The 21,312-nt window shown below is 38.5% G+C and overlaps 1 protein-coding gene across 4 annotated transcripts in view; it reads right to left on the reverse strand.

Annotated features, from left to right (window-relative positions):
- Positions 1–16,861, reverse strand: part of vps50 (VPS50 EARP/GARPII complex subunit) — a 142,257-nt gene extending 125,396 nt beyond the window's left edge. For 2 of the 4 annotated variants that reach the window (XM_053228415.1, XM_034298563.2), the window contains exons 1-4: positions 16,691–16,861; positions 15,950–16,018; positions 1,877–1,999; positions 1,200–1,271 (exon numbers count right to left, since the gene is read on the reverse strand). In XM_053228415.1, the coding sequence (XP_053084390.1) occupies positions 1,200–1,271; positions 1,877–1,999; positions 15,950–16,018; positions 16,691–16,723 (297 nt within the window). In that variant the 5' untranslated portion in view covers positions 16,724–16,861. Of the gene's footprint in view, positions 1–1,199; positions 1,272–1,876; positions 2,000–15,949; positions 16,019–16,428; positions 16,651–16,690 lie in introns of those variants that run through there. The other 2 variants (XM_026929712.3, XM_053228416.1) reach the window with 2 other exon arrangements.
- Positions 16,862–21,312: the final 4,451 nt, after the last annotated feature.

Consider the following 21,312-nt stretch of genomic DNA (forward strand, 5'->3'; position numbering starts at 1 on the left):
AAAGAAACCCTGAGTCCAGGATAAGCAAGCAAAATGTAGATCAAACCATATAGAAGAGAGATATTATGGAAGATGAAAAGTAGAAGGCACTGTAACCAGCGTAAATGTTTGCCTCCCCCATGAAAGAACACATAAATCTCCACAGACCAAAGCTGAGGATCGGACCAGGGAAACAGGGACCTGGGAAACGGCAATGTTACACAATGTGCCACTGTGCCAATGTACCTCTATTTTCAACTTATCCATAGAAAATGGGATTTGAATATAAATTTAAAAATTAAATACGGCAAATTCAACAGAAAAACCACTGCCCCTTTCAGTCTCCATACCTGAGGATCTCAGTCTTTTCAGATGATATGAAAAGGGTTAGAGGCAGTTATAAGGACAAAGACTGGGCTTACATTACATTCAGAAAGAGAATTAAACATGAACTAATATCATTTTGTTCATTTTCCCCCACAATTAATATCTTAGCATGAAATATTTGACCATTTTTGCTCCTTATTATATTTTTTTCCTATAGTGATTGCAATAGGGCAATAGTTGCTAAAAGCTTTAGCAACACTGAATTATTTTATGGAATTGATCTAAATATACATCAAACCAGATTAAGTCATTTTAAACCCACACATACATAGCGTTCAGCAGAACTGCACACACAACAATTCTGCTGAAGTGGCAAGAAATGGCCAAAATATCAGATAAAATGAAATAATAGCATGATCTGTTTGCATTCCATGGACAGGCTCAATTCTTTTGTTTTTGCTATACACTAAAAACATTTGGATCTCAAATCAAAAGATGTATACGAGACAATAGATCAGAATTTCAGCTTTCGTTTCCTGATATTTATATCTAGATGTGTTGAAGAACTTAGAACACATTAGAAACACCTTTTGTTTGAAAAGCTCCGAATGTTACTCTTTGTCTGAGCCCTGGGTTTCAACTGCATTTGTTATTAAAAAGGATAAACCAACATGAAGACCAGAGAGCTGTCTATGGGAGAAAAGCAAGCCATTTTTAAGTTGAGAAAATCTATCAGAGCCATTGTACAAGCAGTGGGCGTAGCCAAAACAACCATTTGGAATGTCCTGAAAAAGAAAGAGTCCACTGGCGTACTAACAACCAGACATCAAACAGGTCGGTTGACAGAAACATTGTGAGAGCTGGGAAGTAAGTGTATTTAAATCTACACTTACGGCTGCTTGCTGTCTCTTCAGCTTATCTCTGTACTCTTCCAGCTCCTGCAGGTTCAGATCAGGGGGAAGTTTCTGCAAGCGTGCACACACACACACACACACACACAGGAGCACAGCAAATTCAGTACTCTAAATTTACAATGTTCTGAGGAAGAAAGTAAAACAATAATAACAGCAAATTTTGGCCCAATTTCAATTAACCTCTTAATGGAAGTTTTGAAAAATGCTGATGTATGCACAATTTTCTATATAAAATCTGATGATACACAATGATTCTGAGAGACGTTTTAAGGAATAATGCACAACATTTCCCACATAAATAAAGATAAACTCCAAATAAAGAAAGCATGAATAAGAGGAATTACTTTCCCCTTGCCTGGTCTCACTCATTTATAATGCAGCTTGCGATGCATCACCAAATCTAATGAGATTTCACACCCACAATAAATGGATAATCCATCAATCCTGGATTTGGCTACAATCTTCACAGGGCCCACATGCATGGGTGGCTGCTCGACTCTGCATGTGTGGCGGAAATGCACTTTCTGTGTTCATGCTTCCTACTCATATCATTGAGAAGGTTACGGCTTCACCAGTGCCTTGAGAAAGTGTGGTAGATTTTGGACTCGGCAGGCAGTCCAAGGAGTTAATACAGACATTAAACTGAGCAAACACACCTCAAGCTCGTACTGCACCATGTCAATGGAGTCGTTGGAGAAGTACACCTCCTCTATGCTGTCGATGATCTCCTGCTCGGCCTGTGGATCAATAGGCTGCTCCCTCAGCTCCCTCAGCTCCTCCTGAGAGAAAACCAGAGAGGGAGAGGTAAAAGAGAGAGAAGAAGTAATTGAATACGGATGAACCCATGCTTATTCAGAGTCAGCATTATTTTCTGGCATATGATCGTGGGAGAAAACACAGCATTTCCCTCGAAATTGCGGTTCAGTGCACCATTTCTTTTTATAAATTTATCTGTGTTTAAGACCACTGCTAAGCACTTAATACTGCTACCCTGAGGAGAAACTCCTTATGGATCTCAATAAGGATTAACACAGGCACATCAATATCAGTAGAAAAACACAAGCAGACACAGGGCTTTGCAGACTTTGAAGAATGATGCTGGGAAGCAGACCTACATGATGCAACTCTGGGTTTTTTTAAAAAAAAAAAAAAAAAAAAAAAAAGTAGTTGAGCAGAGCATGGGGCAGATGGAGTCAAAAGCAGCCCTGTACTCCCCCCCCCCCCCTTCCAAACACCCACCCACCCACCCACTACCACCCCTTTCCAGTCCTGCAGAGTCAAAGCACAACACAGTTTAGAGCAGGAAACCTCAACTGGTGGATCAAACCAAGCACTCAAAAGTTTCAACATTGATTTTAAAAAAATGACTGTAGTAGTAACTTCTGATTTTTTTTTTTTTTTAACTATAGCTGCTTACCGATCCATTCACTGATATTATATTTACATGAAGGCCACTTACAAGGTAAGAGTTTTCACAGAATTTCATAGATTTGTGTTTCATTTACCCTCTCCGGTCTGATGAGTGAATTAACAACATGAATCATTAAAAAAAAAACATTAGGTTCAAAAATGTCTGGAAAGAGAACTGTGTGTTAATTCTCCACTTTAAGTTAAAAACAGATGTCTCATCTGATCAGAGTCCATGGCACTAGTCAAAAGAGGTAACATGAAACCAATGAAAAACAAAAAATTCCCATTTCAAATTGATGTCTTATATATGTATAGCCATAAACTAATCACTGATGGTTAAGCAATAAAATGACTAAATGGCATTTATTTACATATATACACACCTACATAAACCGATCAGCCATAACATTAAATCCACCTGCCTAATATTGTGTAGGTCCCACTGCCAAAACGGCTCTGACCTGTCAAGGCATGGACTCCACAAGTCCTCTGACGTTGTGCTGTGGTGTCTGGCACCAAAACGTTAACAGCAGATACTTTAAGTCCTGTAAGTTGCGAGGTAGGACCTCCATGGATCGGACTTATTTGTCCAGCACATCCCACAGATGCTCGATCGGATTGAGATCTGGGGAATTTGGGGGCCAGGAGAGCATCGTGAACTGTCATATTCCTCAAACCATTCCTGAGTCCTCAAACTATTTTTGCAGTGTGGCAGGGCGCATTATCCTGCTGAAAGAGACCACTGCCATTAGGGAACACCATTGCCACGAAGGGGTGTACTTTGTCTGCAACAATGTTTAGGTAGGCGGTATGTATCAAAGTAACATCCACATGAATGCCAGGACTCAAGGTTTCCCAGCAGAACACTGCCCAGAGCATCACACTGCCTCCGCCGGCTTGCCTTTTTCCCATAGTGCATCCTGGGGCCATCTTTTCCCCAGACAAGTGACACACACGCACCCAGCCGACCACATGATGTTTAAAAAAAAAAAACAAAAACATGTGATTCATCAGATCAGGCCACCTTCTTCCATTGCTTCATAGTCCAGTTCTGACGCTCACGTGCCCATTGTAGGCGTTTTCGGGACTAGACAGGAGTCAGCATTGGCACTCTAACCGGTCTGCGGCTACGTAGCCCCATACGCACAGGTTGTCCTTCCTTGGACCACTTTTGGTAGGCACAAACCACTGCATATCAGGATCATCCCACAAGACCTGCCGTTTTTGAGATGCTCTGACCCAGTCGTCTAGCCATCACAATTTGGCCTTTGTCAAAGTCAGTCAGATCCTTACGCTTGCCCATTGTTCCTGCTTCCAACACATCAACTTCCAGAACTGACTGTTCGCTTGCTGCCCAAAATATCCCACCCCTTGACAGTGCCATTGTGACAAGATAATCAATGGCAGTACAGATATTACTGAAAGAATTAGCACATGATACCCTTAGGAGGCAACGGACATTTTTGGTGGATGAAAGCTGGCTTAGTCGGTTCCGTTTGCCTAGGCATTTAAAAAGCTCTCTCATGGTTTGGCCTCCCTCTGAAGCAAAGAGACTCTGTTGATCAGCAGCAATACCTTTTTAACTCAGTTTTGTGTTAATTTTCAATGATGAAAACCATTTTCAAAGATACTAAATTCACCTCTGTAATTTTTCTCCATCTTTTGGCTATTTCAGCTGGATACACTTCTAAATAGTATTTTTTTTTATTTTCGTAGATACAAGTCTTCAGTACAGTATTTCAACATCTGCCTCAGAGAAATTCTTCTTTTTTTGGCCATTTAGTAGTCATTTTGCACTTTCCGCTCAGTGAACTTGGTCGTTTTATGGGGTTTTGTGGGCGTCACCAAACACAAATCTGCTGTGGCATGCACATACATGCTAATATACAGGTGATTGCCATTTATCAGCATGTGTGTCCATGGTGCACTATGATGGACCGGCATCCCATCCACGGTGTGTTCCCACCTCGTGCCCAGTGTTCCTGGGATGGGCTCTGGCTCCACCATAACCTTGACTAGGATAAAGCACTGACTAAAGAGAAAGAATAAACAGTGAAACAATGAAAATGTGAGAGAAATGTGGCCTTTTATTAGGGCGATGCAGACAGCAGAGATTGCTTTCTTTTCCTCAAAAGAACATGAAACATTTATGGAGGTTATGTCATTTTCAGTTTTTAAATATATAAATATAATTTTAATTGATTTTACACACTTATAGCATCATCGTACCGCATATCGCATTATTTAACAAGTTATCACATATCGCGTTTTTCTTCAATATTGTGCAGTGTTAATTCTATCCTTTACTTTTTTCTGTCATGTCTTTGTGTCTATATATTTTTCCCTTTCTGAATGACGGGTTTCATTGCTGGTAGTGATTTTTCCAAAACAATTTTCTCAGTGCTTATTATTTTAAAGAGATGTTGACATTCTATTTTATCTTTGTTTCCCAGATACCACTGACTCCTAACTTGGTAAACAGATGTTTTTAATGACTGTTTTAATGCGGTTTTAAGTCATTAGACACCTTAATGAGGCAGATTCAAATACAAATGACATTAATTAGAGAATGTCAGAGGGGTGCAAATTATTGAGATCACTGTTGACTCAACTACTGTAATTTTTATGCCATAGTGTTTGTCTGCACAGTGAACAGAGAATTCTGCTTTGAAGATATATGGAGAATATGTACATTTTTCCACACAGAAACCAATGATGTTGCAAACTTTTGCACTCAACTCTCTTCTCTTATAACAAGGGAAGTCATTTTACTACGCTATGCTACAATGTTACACTGACTATGCAACATGGGGGGGTGATATGGACACACGAGTGTAACTGAAGTCCTCTGGCTTTAGGACTCAAACAGGATAGTGTGCTGTAGCAGCTGTTCCCAGACTATAAAAAGGTTTGACAGATAGGCCTGGTTATAGGTCTTGACTGGTGTTTACTAACGCTCACGGACCCATTGTAGTTTTCCCAGCAGTCCAGGCACAGCCTGGGATACAAATTGTTGATAGGTAAAAGTACCGGAACAATATAAAAAGGGAAGCCTCTCAGAAACGGCAGAAAGTGAACAGGCACAACAAAAAAAGATGAATAAAGGCTTTTTTTTAAAGCAAAGATGGAAAGAAAGGAAGCCAGAGGCAGCACAAAAAGGAATAAGGAAATTCATTTACAAAGAGTCAGATCTGTAAATTAAAATAAGCTCCACTGCTGATAGAAGAGAGGTGCATGTCTTTGTCAATAGCAGCCAATTTCAGAGACATTTTTAAAACTGCGCTGAAAAGAAATGGAAAAAAGAAGCAGTCATGAGGAACATCAGTCTAACCGCTATCTCAGTAATCTGGGGTCGCAGCCAAAAGGCACCAGGCCAGCTTTTCTTGTCAAATACGAACATAAACAACTGTGGGAGCAAAAAGCCCCAGAATGGTTCCTGACTTTCAACTCAAGTCTTGTGGAAGAAAAACACTGGACCCTCTGCTGTGAAGAAGCAGCAATTTGTCCAATATGTGAGCCAAGCTACTGCAGCATCATTACACTGGAGATTACAACAGATTCAGTTTGACTGTTCAAATGCAATTTTTCAATCTGCCCATAAGAAAAGTGAGGATATTACAAAAATGTTTTTCCCACCAGGTGGGAATTTGGCATATCTATAAAGAGAAGATGTAATCAATTCCAACACACAAGTGCTGTCCAGGCTTTCCATGACCATAGCCGTGTCTGATAACACTTATTCACTTTTGTACCACAGCATTTGAATTCTACATTCTGATTGGACAAAAGGTATCGATTAAACAATTGCACTGGTTCTAATATGTCATCATTTCTATAGTAACAGTTAACACAGGTACTTGTATGGTGAAAGGTCCATAATCTAAATCATTGATATATTTTTGGAAGGAGTCTCCAGTGTCAGTTCTCTGTAACATTCAGAAGTAAAGCAGTAACTTTAGTGCTAACAGGACGTTCCACAACATTAAATGCAACTATAATGGATAAAAAGTACGAAGCGTCCATCTTTCATAAATAATAAAACTATCATCATTGGCAAACTGTTGTGGTATAAGAAGAATAAAACACATCGGGACATGCTGTTATAGGAAAATAATCAACTTTGCACATCACACAACTACATCATTGATTATTTTCCTATAACAGCATGCCCTGGTGTGATTTATTTGTTTCTTTATGAAGCACTGTACATGGAAGTAGTAAGGTAGACAAGAAACACATCACTGTGACCATCTTATAGACAAGCACCTTATTTGGACAGTCTGCTTCAACATCAACAGCCATAAACTTGTCAACTCAACTTAACTGAAAGAAAGAACACTACACACTGTGCATAGATTACCTACTAAACATAAACAACTATAAAGTGTGGACAGACTGTTTAGAATTAGTTCATAAGCTGGTTAATGATGGTCACCTGACAAGTTGTTGACTGTCTGTAGAAGGTTTGTTGAACGTAGAGTGTCTCCAGTGGACTACACAAACAAAGCGTTACCAACAAGTGAAATATTAACAATATTAAGTAGGCTAATGATACTAGGAGTGTAAACCTCAGGCTTCAACACAATGTGATACGATTTTGATTCACAAGGAAACAATTCTATATTTGAATGATAACTGAATCTTCTACAATACAATATGATTAACTTTCGATTCATAAAGAAATGATTCGATATTTCATAATACCAATTAATTTGTTATGATATGATACAATTTCAATTCATAAGGCAACAAATTGATATTTGACAATATCACTGAATCTGCTATGATACAATTTGATTCACAAGACAAGGATTTGATATTTGACGATATCATTTAGTAGCCTATTTTGGATTATTTCAAGTATCCAAGTTACAGGCTAATAAGTTTGTTTGCCTACGAAATTAAGTACATATCAGTTTTAAAATATTAATTATTTTCACACACAAGTTGTCTGTTCTTATTTATAATCAGTTATAATCGATAATTTCAGTCACTGCCTTTTAAATCGCTACATCAATCCAAACTGTTCGATCGTTATACCCCTAAGTGGTACGATTGCTCAACATATTAAGACAGTTTGTATTGAAATTTTTCCAAGCTGCACCCACGAGGATACAAAAGTGTTTAATGTGGTGTTCTGTATTAAACACATTACTAACAACTGCTTGTCTGGTATAAACAAGATTGGCAAGATTGCTGTCACCCTGGACATCACCTTTTCATCCACTTCCCTCCGGTAGAAGGCCCTGGGCCATGAAAGCAAACACGACAAGGCACATGGACAATTTATTTCCCCTAGAGCTCTGGCCCTCATTAACCACAGTGGATATCCGGCAATCCAGCCTGAAATAATTATGAAGCTACACACAGTGTAGTGTATGATAGCAAAAAAAAAATCTATATCACACTGTAAATATGTATCATTGTACAAATATCCATTGTCAAATATGTATATGTTCAATATCCATTTGTTTTAGCTCTTCTACACTGAGGCTCTTCTAATAGCTCCATGTTTCTGCTTTTTTCCTTCCCCTCCCCTCCCCTTATATATTATGCTGTAATTATCTGTGTAATTGTCCAAGACAAATTCCTCACACGTAAACATACCTAGCAAAATATTCTGATTCTGAACAATTTTTACTTATATTTACATATCGGATGGTTGCTCAAGTGTCTAGGGTTGACGTTCACTGTGATCAAAAGCTGTCCTCTCCAAACCGTATACACATACATTTTTCTTAAATGAGCAACTGACTTGTTGTACTAACTCCTCTCCAACATGGTTTTTAGCTTGACAGTATTCTTGATAGCATTCATATCCTGGCCTATTTACTTCTGTAAGTCGTTCTGGATGAGAGCGCCTGCCAAATGCAGGAACTGTAACATTAAGCATCCTGAATATGGTCACAAAATATACTGACATATTTAAAAATAATATCACACTATGGGTAATACTAGTGTGAATTATCCAGAGAGTATGATTATTCACTAGGAACTTGGAAAACACTACAAAATGGCTGAGACACCTCGTGCACAATATAGCAAATAGGGGATAGATCCAAACTTGGCTAATGTCTTTAACCGTTCTCATTTGATGACATCACCTTGTTGCAAATAGCAGAACGAGCGTGGGGGAAGGCGGGAGAGGAGGTTTTGGGTTTAATATATTTATGTGCAAGAGGTAGGGGAGTTTGAGGAGAATGAGTCATCACTGAGAAAGAGAAAGAGAGAAATACACTACAAGCAAGCATTGATGTGTAAAGCCTTCAGATGAATGGCTTCTGCTTATGACTTCGAATGACTTTTCCATCAGATGTGCTAAAATCTTTATAAGGGTATAGTCTTACTGAGTAGTTTGTTTTGAAGAAAAGGTGCACAAGTCAAGTTTTCCCATCAAGAGAGGTTCAGAGGGGCCTCGCTCAATTTTCTTCTCAAATGTAGATGCACAAATTATAGTGTGATGCCTCGTAGTCGAACAACGCTGTCTTTCAATGTGAATACCTCTCACTGCTCTGTTCCCCACGCACAGAGGAATAAACATCTATTTGCACATAAAAGGCGCCGTCACGTCTGTGAATCAATCAAAGCCTAAGCTGTTAAACTCAAGTGCTATTAAATGCAGCTGATCAAAAAATATGACTATGTTCCGTTTCATTTAAAAGAACAATAAGCAAGCGTGTTGAGATGAGAGGCGAGGGAAAGACAATGTGCTGCTCCCCCTCATATCACCGCTGATGTGCTTATGCAGGCGGCCCTCTGTCAGTCATTCACAGCCTCGTGAGCCCAAGTCACATGGACAGCTAAGTGACCGCCGTTTGGAGTGGTTTGTTTTGGTTGTTTTTGGCATCTCGAGTTGCTCTGCTGAGTTTTGCAATTTTGTCACAGCGAATGCAAAGCCATTTAGAAAAGCAGTTATACATCCAGGATCTAAACTACATTTATTTTTATTTTATTATTTATTCATCTGTAGCAAATAATTAAATTTTACCACTACATTAACTGTTTTACTGAATTAAACAATGTTTATAAAGTGACAAATCTTAAACTACATAACTACAGTGCCATCTACTGGCCCATGTATGAAGAACTATGGAAAAAGTCAGTCCCGGGATGAGAAATCTGAGGTAGGACTGGGCAATATGATGATTATAATATCCTTATTGTGATAAATTATGTCACAGAACACTTTTTAGCAATTAAAGGTATCAGTATTTTTATAACAACTCCAAAACTGTAAACAGATGATGCTAAAATTTTTTACAGATTTTTTTTTTTACTTCTAATTTAATTTTACTTCTTTATTGTAATTATTTTATTTCATTTTTTAAACCCTGCTTTTCAGTGTTAAATTATTTGTTATTTGTAGATATTTTGTTTTCATTTTCCACAGGCTTTTTTTTTCTTATATACACCGATCAACCATAATATTAAAACCACCTGCCTAATATTGTGTAGGTCCCCCTTGTGCCACCAAAACAGCTCTAACCTGTCAAGGCATGGACTCAACAAGACCTCTCAAGGTGTGCTGTGGTGTCTGGCACCAAGATGTTAGCAGTAGATCCTTTAAGTCCTGTAAGTTGCGAGGTGGGGCCTCCATGGATCGGACTTGTTTCTCCAGCACATCCCACAGATGCTCGATCGGATTGAGATCTGGGGAATTTGGAGGCCAAGTCAAAACTTGAACTGCAATGCACTGCGTCTTCTCACACTTTTCTATCATAGCCAGCATTAACTTTTTCAGCAATTTGTGCTACAGTAGCTCTTTTGATTCATCAGATCAGGCCACCTTCTTCCATTGCTCCATGGTCCAGTTCTGATGCTCACATGCCCATTGTAGGTGTTTTCAGTGGTGGACAGGGGTCAGTATAGGCACTCTGACCGGTCTGCAGCTACACCGCCCCATACACAGCAAGCTGTGATGCACTGTGTGTACTGACACCTTCCTACACATCAACTTTGAGAACTGACTTTTCACTTGCTGCCTAATATATCCCACTCCTTGACAGGTGCCACTGTAATGACATAATCAATGTTATTCAAGTCACCTCTCAGTGGTTTTAATGTTATGGATGATCGGTCTACACAGTATCATGATGCATACTGTGTAGTATAGAAAAGTTTTCACGTATTGTGATCTGCTTTTTCTGCCATATTGTCCTATTCTTTGTTTCATCATTGGTCATGACAATGACTATACAATGATATGAAATATTGAGCCTCCAGGGTCAGAAAGCAACAGTAAATAATGTAGAATTTGGTAGAATTACACAGGACAGTATGAACAGCTCCACAACCCACATTGACTAAAAAGAAGAAAGTGGACAGAGTGTGAACTGCACATGACTGTAAGCTGTAATTAGCATAAAAACCGCAGTAATATGATTTAATACATTTCACAGGTTAAACTGTCTAAAGGGCAAATAAAGGGAAATGATAAGGCACAGTCCAACTGTCAGTATTGACCAATACTTACCAGTAGTGACAAGGCATAAAACAGGTTCAAACAGGTTAAAAACAAGCCTCCTGCTTTCTGAGCGTATTGTAATGGATTTCTATATGACCATGGGACATAATCAACGCCAGGATCGTGTGATGTGGCCCAAAAAGAGCACATTCCGAAAAACACGTATAATAAATAAATTCTGTTTTATTCCTCTCATACCACAGCAATTCGCCAATAATTTTTGAAGTAATGTTGTGGAACGTCCACTAAACAAATTAGTTTCTGTTGTCACTTACGTTATAGCAGCTCTAAACTGGTGACATTCCCTCATCAGCCTCTCTTGTCGTCTCTTTCGTGAAGTCAATAAAAACCAGAAAGCGCAACGTCCTCTGTCCTGAAGACTTTCCCGTGGTGAAGTTACCAAAACATTTCCACAGATGTTAAATAAACATCTCCTTGCAGAAAGATTCCACATATCAACGAATATACAGTTTTCTTTGTTAATGAACAGCACTTTTTTTAATCCATTTATTATTAGCTTTAGATTTTGTTTCGTATGCTTTTGCCATACAAGTCCCTGTGAATGAACTGTTAGAGCAAGCACATTAATATAATCCTGTGATTTGATTTATAGCCAGTACTACAGTCAGAGATTTATATTTATATGCACACAATAAGTAACCTATATACACTACCCACTGGACCACCATGCCACTCTGTATAATATTGCTCAGTATAGGCTTTATACTGTATGTTTAATTCGCTTTGCTAATTTGCTTATGAAATTTTTAAACAGTAATGTAATGGTGATAAATGGCTGTGTATGTGCATTATTGCACTGCTGTTAAGGTTGGCCGAAAAGACAATTCATTCATTAATCACGGCTGTCTATGACGATTAATCATGAGCCTAAACGTCATAATCTAGACAGGCCTTTTTAAAATGGGGTTTATGACTGAAATACTAAATGTGTTCTGCTTTCAACGAAGGTTTTGAGACAAAACACTAGGTCACACTATGTTATGTTATAATAAATCCTTGTGAGCTGAAATTACTGACACCACAACAATCATGCTACACATTTCAATAAACATGACCACTGTGTCTCATTAGATTCAGTACTGTTCAGACCCGCACAGGAAGCCATAACAGATATAATAGAAACGTACAATGGATAACAGGTTTAGCCGAATGACGATAATTCTCTTTATCTCTAATTGGACCTCAGAAAGCCTACTCTGTGTGACTTTATGAGCTGAAATTTCACACTGCTTTCCAATTCCAGCCCATTAGAAAATTAAAGAATGCCCCACAGCACAATCTCCATGGCCTCCATCATTATCCATCTGACATATGACTTTCAAAGAGAGTGGCCCAGTGCCACTAGACACAGTATCTGACCTCTGAAATAGCACATCTCACTACACGAAACAAAGAGTAGCTCAAAAACTCTCCAAAAGTCACTGACTGAACTACACTATCTGAGTATTCATGAGCACTCATGCTCAAACACTGAGTATTCGTGAGCACTCATGCTTTAAACAACTTTACACAAGTCAGAAGTAGGGTAGTATGACAAAACTATATCACGTTACTTGAAGACATTTTTATGATGCACGAGATGTATTGCAAGATACTATATATATATATGTAATTGGACAAACTAACAATCATAAATATTAGAATTATTTTTAATACTTGGATACAAATCCTTTGCAGTCAATGACTGCCTGAAGTCTGGAACCCATGAACATCATCAAATGCTGATTGGAAAATGCTGTTTCCTCCCTTAAGATGCTTTGACAGGCCGCCTTCAGTTGCTGCGTGTTTGTGGGTCTTTCTGCCTTCAGTCTTGTCTTCAGTAAATGAAAAGCATGCTCACTTGGTTTGTGGTCAGGTGATTTAAGAACATTCCATTTCTTTGACTTAAGAAGCTCTTGGGTTACTCTCGCATTACGTTTTGGGTCATTATCCATCTGTAGTGCGAAGTGCCGTCCTATCAGTTTTGCAGCATTTAATTGAATCTGAGCAGAAAGTATAGCTCTATACACTTCGCAATTCATCCTGCTACTTCTATCAGCAGTCAGATCATCAAAAAAAAAACCACCACTGACCCAGTTCCACTGGCAGCCATACATGTCCATGCCATAACACTGCCTCCACATGTTCGACAGATGATGTGGTATGCTTTGGATCATGAGCGCTTCCTTTCCTTCTCCATACTCTTCTCTTCCCATCATTCTGGTGCAAGTTATTCTTGTGTCAGAACTGGTCAGGCTTCTTTTAGAAGTTTTTTGCAAAGTCTAATCTGGCCTTTCTGTTCTTGAGTTTTACAGTCTGTATATGTCAATGTCAGCTTGGGTGCACACTAAAGCAAAATTCAAGCAAAATGGGGACATACCAAATACTAAGAAACTCTGAAATCAATGATGGAGTGTTGTCTATCACGTCTATCATGTTGTCATACTGGTTAATAAGACCACACAGTAGGAATGCAGCAATCCCATTTAACCATTTTCAATATGAAACCAGTATCAGATCTCCGAGTATCAGCAGATACCCTATTCTAAGCCGATAACAACATCCTCACAGTAATCAAGTCTCTTTACAAGCTTCTGTTGCCATGTTTTACAAAGCATCAGAGGTATGAACACAGCTATAATGACAAGACGATGCGTGTCCTTTTTTTACAGGGCGTGATCTTCATCGTGCCAATCAACATTACCCATACTGACAGATTGAATAGATTGAAATATAGGTCACATCTGATACAAATCCAGCATTGCAGGTCAATGTCAGCTTGGATACTAATGCTTAGCATTGGATCAGTGCATTCCTACGATATAGACCAGTGGTTCCCAGTCCTGCTCATGGAGTCTCTTTCACCTGCACTGCATATTTCAGTGTTTCAGCCCATTAATACACCCACCATGATTATACCAAGCAATACAGATGTGCTTTGGGCTACAATAAAGCTACACCATAGGGTTCACCAATCCTGTTCCTACATTTATACAGAATTCTGTTCCAACACATCCAGTTCATCAAGTACACTGGTTACTTGACAGACGTGTACTGAATTAATGTTGGATCTATATCCTGTAGGAAGAATATAGATTAGATTGCCCAAAAGCAGCTGAGTAATGCTTTAAAATGAAAACGGCTGTCGCCAAGGTAAAAGAAAAGAGAAAAATAAATAAATAAATTGCCCAAAAGCAGCACTTAATGGATTAAACTGAGAAAAAAAACTATAGTGAGGTGCTGTTCGGCTTTGTGTTTTAAGACCTGGGCAATACAACACTGCCAATACATAATTGGACACAAGCTATTGTGCATCACACTATTCATCCTCAGTCCCACCCAACCATGGCCTTTACTGAAGCATGAGAATCTGATACCATCCATCATCATAGGCAAGATTCGGTAAACCTACTGTAGCATAGATATTATAAAAAACAAAAAGTAGCTATAAATAAGTTTTTGAGACTGAGACGCCATACATGATCCAACCAATTCATTCCAGGTATATTATAAGAAGGATGCAGATAACCGGTTATGCCAGTAACCGAAATAAACACCTCACAGTAACTGAGCCCTCTCTCTGAAAGCTTCAGTGACCAAGTTATGTGAAAGCACACAAGTGTCCTATGTCATCTCATATCAGCATCAGTTACAAAACCACGGGTTCCAAAACTTTTTGGGCAAACAACCCGAAATGGACTTTAAGAATTTTCTGTGACCCCAAGCCTTGGCTTTTGGGTTTCTTCTCATTATTTACTGTCACGCTTGTAAATCCAGATTCAATAAATGTTTCAGAATTTTTTTTCGTGACTTCTGTTGTTCCAGTGAGCCATGTTCGATACTGTTGAGGAATTAGCAGAAGTAGTTGTACAGAACAATGTGTCCATTTTTTACTGCTGAACTCCTAGTGCAGCATGTCAGGATAGTGAAAAAGGCTAATTTAGGAATCTAGTTTGGAAACCTACTGCTAGGAGAGAACTGGCACAAGTGTATGCAACTGTGACTTGATTATGTCCATATGTATGTATATCACTTCTATGTGTTCTTTCATTAAAAAAAAAAATCCACTCTTGCTGGAGATACCCATTTGGTGCCAGAAAAAAAAAAAGGAGGAACCAGAATTGTGCTACTATTTTTTTTCCCCCTTACATTGTCACAATCTGCGCAGCTGTGTGCACTTATCACCACAATAACTGTTAACAAAGAAAGCATGGGTGCAACCTATTGTACAAGTGTATCACTTGTTATAATAGTACAGCATCTTGTTTCAGAAGGCCTCAGACTTTTAAAACCAGTGAAAGGTGGTAGGATTGAGAGGGAAAAGATGCACACCCACTAATTTCCATGCTCATGAGGATCACTATAAGACTTTTTTTTTTTAATCATAGCATTATGGTTAAACCATAGTAGCCCTGGTATACACAGTATAACAACACATCACTAGAAGCATGAAAACTAGTCAGTGAATGTCTTTTCTATCTCTGTGCACTTCTCCGCATGTGCGTAATGGACATCCAATGATTTATTTTAATGACTAAAGATTTTCCATCTTAAGTACATGCAAGTTTACAGCATTTCTGAGTGGTGTTACAACTGACTCGTGCAATGTTGTGCCAGCTATCCCCTACTCCATACTGGATTAATGTTTAATTTTTTGGGTTTTCTTTTTTTTGGTAAATACAGTTTATCTTAGATAAAATGCAAAACTCCGTACTACACACTTCTGCATCATCGAAGATTATCTCTCTTATACTATATGGCTCATTTTCTTCCTCTCAAACCCGCATATGCATTTCATTTGAAATTTTCCAGGCAGTTAAATGAAATTAGTTTACAGAAAGCCAGGTCAACTCACCTTGCTCGGGACCCTGAAGCTCTCCACAGGACTCATATCTGCCATGCTCTCTTGAGGGCTTTTCAAGCCCTGTTAGGGATAAAAATAAAAATGAATGAATCAATGAATAGAGATAGATAGATAGATAGATAGATAGATAGATAGATAGATAGACAGCCTGGCAAATGCAAAATCAGTGGAGCTTGGAAGTCTAAGACTAACTCAATGCAATTATGCAGGGTAGCACCACAATAATGAAAGCATTAGACACAGAATATCAGTTATATTCACAGAAATAAAAACAAGTGGCCTTGCTTGGCCTGTACTGCTGAGTAGCTGATAAACAACCCCGGGTGAAGCTCTAGACCTAATAAAACACCAAACCTGTATAATTCTACACACAGCTGAATGACTGAAGGCTGTTCTACCTGTGAATGAATGAGATGCGTTTGATGATGTTTACATTAAGGATGTTTGTTTGTTTGTTAGAAGGAACATACGTCACACATGCCCGTCATCAACACCCTCGGCGTCTTGCTTAGCTTGTAACTGAGGCTAACAGTTTCCTCATTTGTTTCGTTTGCAGTAAAACCCACACGCTCCCAAGACTATAAAGATGGACTGCCATTGTGACATGTTATTCAGTTTGCAGCTAGCACACAGCTTCAGTGGAGTGCCACCTTGCTAACTGCACTTCCGGACTTCTCACGTCTCTGACATCAAAAACAAACAGACTGAAATAATGACGTTATTATGACTCACCTGTCGGGACATTAAAGACTTAATTTTCTGCATCTTAAAGCAATTAAACGTCAGTTGTAAAGACTACAATAAACAGCGTTGAAATAATAATATATTTCAAACAGCGAATCAGATGTTACTATGCCAGACAGCTGCCATGTTTCTTCTGGCCCACGTGACAGGTACAGTTCCGCGGTGCCGTATGGGATATGTAGTTTAATTGCTCTCAGGTTACTTAACTCCATGCTCAAACACACAGTATATTTGCCTTGCAGTAGTTGAGTTGTTGCATATCACACAGTCAGAGGTAGTATGTCTGTTAGTGCCTAGACAAATAAATTGTGGATTTTATTTATTTATTTATTTATTTATTTTACCAGTGATTTCTCTCAGAAAGATGAAATACTGATAGTACTGTAGCTCTTGCGTCTCATTCAGACAGGATGTCAGGAAAACTGAGAGTGTGTGGGGTCTTTTTTAGGGAGGGAAAGTAGCAGTGAGTATCTGAAGTATCTGAGTATATCTGTATATAAGTATCTCAATCCCAAATGTTTTCAGCGTATAGCGAAAACTAAAGAATCAGCCTTGCCGTTCCAATACTTTTAGAGGTGTCCACATACTTTTGGCCATGTAGTGTATGGTGTGTGCATGTGTGGCTTACTGGTACTTGTTTCAGGTCCATCTCACTTGCCTGAGTAGCAGGAGGGAGTACTACCTACTGACCAAGTGTCATGTCTCTAGGACGTACAGTTTGTCTGCACCATTCATTTTAAGGCAGAAGAAGAAGAAAGAAAGAAAGAAAGGAAGAAAAATCAATGCTACCGCTAATACTAATACTAATACTACTAATAATAATAATAATAATAATAATCTCACCGCTCTGGCCAGGGTTCGATTCCGGGTCAGGGAACCAGCCCCAGCCACTGGGGTTGCGTGCAACAGCTTTTTTTTTTTTGTTATAGGGTAGTGGTGGCACAGTGGTTAAGTCCCTGTGTAACTGCTCAGAACGTTGGGGTTCAAGCCCTAGCACTGCCAAGCTGCCACTGTTGGGCCCCTGAGCAAGGCCCTTAACCCTCTCTGCTCTAGGTGCACTGTATCATGGCTGACCCTGTGCTCTGACCCCAACTTCCTAACAAGCTGGGATATGAGAAGAAAAGAATTTCACTCTGCTGTAATGTTTATGTGACAAATAAAGACTTCTTCTAATAATAATAATAAAATCAGTAGGTGCTCTACAGAACCTGCAGATGGCAGCAATACACAAATGTTGAAAATACTCACCAGCTTGAAGGTTGGCTCCAAACATAACGCGTTACTATTCTGCATAACTTAGTTTTCCTTCACTGTGATCCTTTACAAATGAAGCAAATATTTATTTGTTCATGGAAAACCACATATAACACAAAAAACATGCAATATTGTATTATTTGATGGCGCATTTACTGATTTCATCAACTTTCAGCAATGTGCCAAAAAAAGGCAGTTCAATATTTGAGTCATAATTAGGTCAAAAGAATAAAGACAAAAAAAAAAATGAACAGAAACAGATGTTTGGTGTTTCTATATATGTGTTTAATAATACATTATATGCATGTAGCATTAGGGTATTCAAGACACCAGGCAATAAGGAAGTCAAGCGAACCTCAATAAAACATGGCTATGTCAAACAGCAGGTCTAATTCTCACAACTTCATATAAACTATGTATGTGTGTATTACTTAAACCACTACGTTAGCCTCTTTGAAGTGTTTTAACAGGTCTAAATATATGTTATGCATAAGTCATGTTAAACATGGCACCCACCAAACATACAGATTTGGCATCACTTTCTGTGAAGCCAAGAAGTCATTATAATGCTGCTTAGAATTCTTTGTAAGGTAGTAATGATCAATTGTAAGCCTTTATATAAACTCTAAGGCTCTAATAATACGCTATAAATAATTTCTTGATAAACCTTTAAGTGCAACAGCACCATCAGTGGTTGCAAGAAAAATTCAAAGAAAGTTTGTATAAAGTTTGATCTTCATTGGAGATGATATTTTTCAGGTCATGTCGCTGACACACCCATATCACAACAGTGATTAAGAAACACATGACAAACAGAGAGTAATGAACATGAACATGGCTGAACATCAGAGCATTACAGACTTAAAAAAAAAAAAACACTTTAAAAAACTAGAAATCACGAAGGCAGTTGCCTGTCTAAGTGTGTGTGTGTGTGTGTGTGTAATAGTTTGCCCCATATCATTCTTATTATGTCATCACTGAGACCTTGTGACATAATGCATTGCTCACCCCTGCTAGTTTCACTGTTGCTTTTGAAAGTAACTATCACAATGATCTATCACTGATAATGAGCGAACGTTTATGAAAAGTATCAGGGTGGTGTAAAATAAATATCTTTGTTTTCTTCATTTTGCCCTATGGGTATGCAAACCTTTGTACTTCAGTGTACTCACTTCAGCTATCATAGGAAACAGCAGTGGCTGGCAGTGTCACTTGGATTTATCAGTTTGCCTGTTGGTTGTTTCTGTTTTTTTACCTGTTAAAAACAGTTCTTGTGAACGAAACCTCCCCTTTTCACAGACGCTCCAGGAAGCATTTACACTAAACAAACTGTCGGAAGCAGTGACATGCTGGTGTGTTGGTGAGAAAATGAGTCTATATAAGGAAATATACATCTAGATGACTGTATAAAAAAAGATTTTTTAAAATTATATATATAAAATACTCAAAATACTCAAATTTCCACTCAAACAACTAAACTTTTTTCTAACACAAGAATCATTCTTTAAAAATACTATTTTCTCTCAAAAATGTCAAGATTTTCTGACACCTCTAAAGATTATTTTAAAAATTGCAGCATTGTTAACCCTACCTTACTAAATAGAAATCTTTCAACACAAATTGTTGTTAAATACTCATTTAAATACAATTCTGGCCTATAAAAATTGCACAAAACTCTTGGTGTGGTGTAGAAAAACCTAAATTTCATCGTTCCAGAACTGCACAGCATGGCCGATTCTCAGGTTTATTAAGTTTTATATTATTAAATCTACTGTTGATTGGAAAATTGCATTTAAGCATTGAAAGGTGGATCACTGGTTGGTGGTAAAGGGTCTCTTGTGAATTTATGATGCATCCTGAATTCTTCTAAGTATCAGAATATTTCAGCCCAAATCCAGATTGCCTCTGCCGGGAGGTTAAGATTTGCCCATATTTTAACTAGATAATGACCACAAAAACAGCAATCCAAAACCAAAGAGAACTGATTATGAAACAAAAATTGCTGTTTTTGCAATGAGTAAATTTAGTCTGTGGATTTGATGGATGAAGGTCCACAATCTTCTACAAGTGTCTCCAATGTGGTTATTCTCTTCATGGTAGAGTTCTCCAAATATTAATTGTGCAAATGCTCATAAAAAGCTGTGTTTTCCATGCTTGAAAATTTGTATAGTGTTATACTATGAAGGTGATTAACAGTAACACTTTATAATACTGTTCAAAAATGCACATGTACACTAGAGAGCCAAAATTTTTTTTGGACACCTGACCATCACAACTGTATGTGCTTTCTGAACATCTCTTTCCAGATTTTGTCTCACTTCGCTGTTGTAATAACCTCCACTCTGCTGGGAAGGCTGGTCTGGGGTGCAGTCAGCGTTCCAGTTCATCCCAAAGGTGTTCACTGGGGTTGAGGTCAGGGCTCTGTGCAGGACACTCGAGTTCTTCCACTCCAACATTGGCACACTATGTCTTTATGGACCTCACTTTGTGCACAGGGGAACTGTCTGCTGGTACAGCTTTGGGCCTCTTAGTTCCAGTGAAGGGAAATTGTAATGCTACAGCATACAAATACATCCTATACCACTGTGTGCTTCAAACTTTTCCATTTTGTGGAAGGCCCACATATGGGTGTGATGGTCAGGCGTCCACAAACATTTGGCCATATACTGTATTTATGTAGGAACTAATCAGAAATGAATAAGAATTAATTAAGTAAGTATTAATTAATTAACATTTAATTACAGCATCATCCTACCTACTGAAGATATTATAGCTGCATAGTTGCCATGAGCGTTTGAACAGTATTATAAAGTGTTACTAAAAAGTCATCCTGAGGATTAAATGGTCGTGAGAATCAGAAGACAGTGAAATCTTTACACGGCAATACAGAAAACAAATTACGTTGTTTCTGGGGTAAAGATTGTTGAATCATTTTTTAAAAAGTAGGTAATAGTGCTTTAGTTCCTGGTTAATAAAGACAGTGACAGCGCTGCTGATTTCCCTGGCAAATGAGGGAGTGGTTGGAGCTGCAGACAGTTGTTGCTGTAATTCCTCTGCTCCTCCTGCAAAGCACACAGTGAACAGATGGTCTCCCACCATAAAGCCTGCTCACACATACACACTATTCAGTTAGTAGCAGTATTATGACTCAGTTCCACTAAAACAGCCGTGTATAACAAAGTGCCTTTTAGTTGTCAGGATTATCAGTGCACCATATGCAGTGATAATAAATGAAAGTAAATGGGATCTGCCCTAAGTTGATCACTTGCCCTAGAAACATAGGCATCAGAAACAATAGGATTCAGCAGTTTCCCTGCACCCTTGAACAGCCTCAGTATCCATGGTCTTTGTTAGCT

Source organism: Pangasianodon hypophthalmus, chromosome 23 (genome assembly GCF_027358585.1).
Source record: "Pangasianodon hypophthalmus isolate fPanHyp1 chromosome 23, fPanHyp1.pri, whole genome shotgun sequence".
NCBI classification, from domain to species: domain Eukaryota; kingdom Metazoa; phylum Chordata; class Actinopteri; order Siluriformes; family Pangasiidae; genus Pangasianodon; species Pangasianodon hypophthalmus.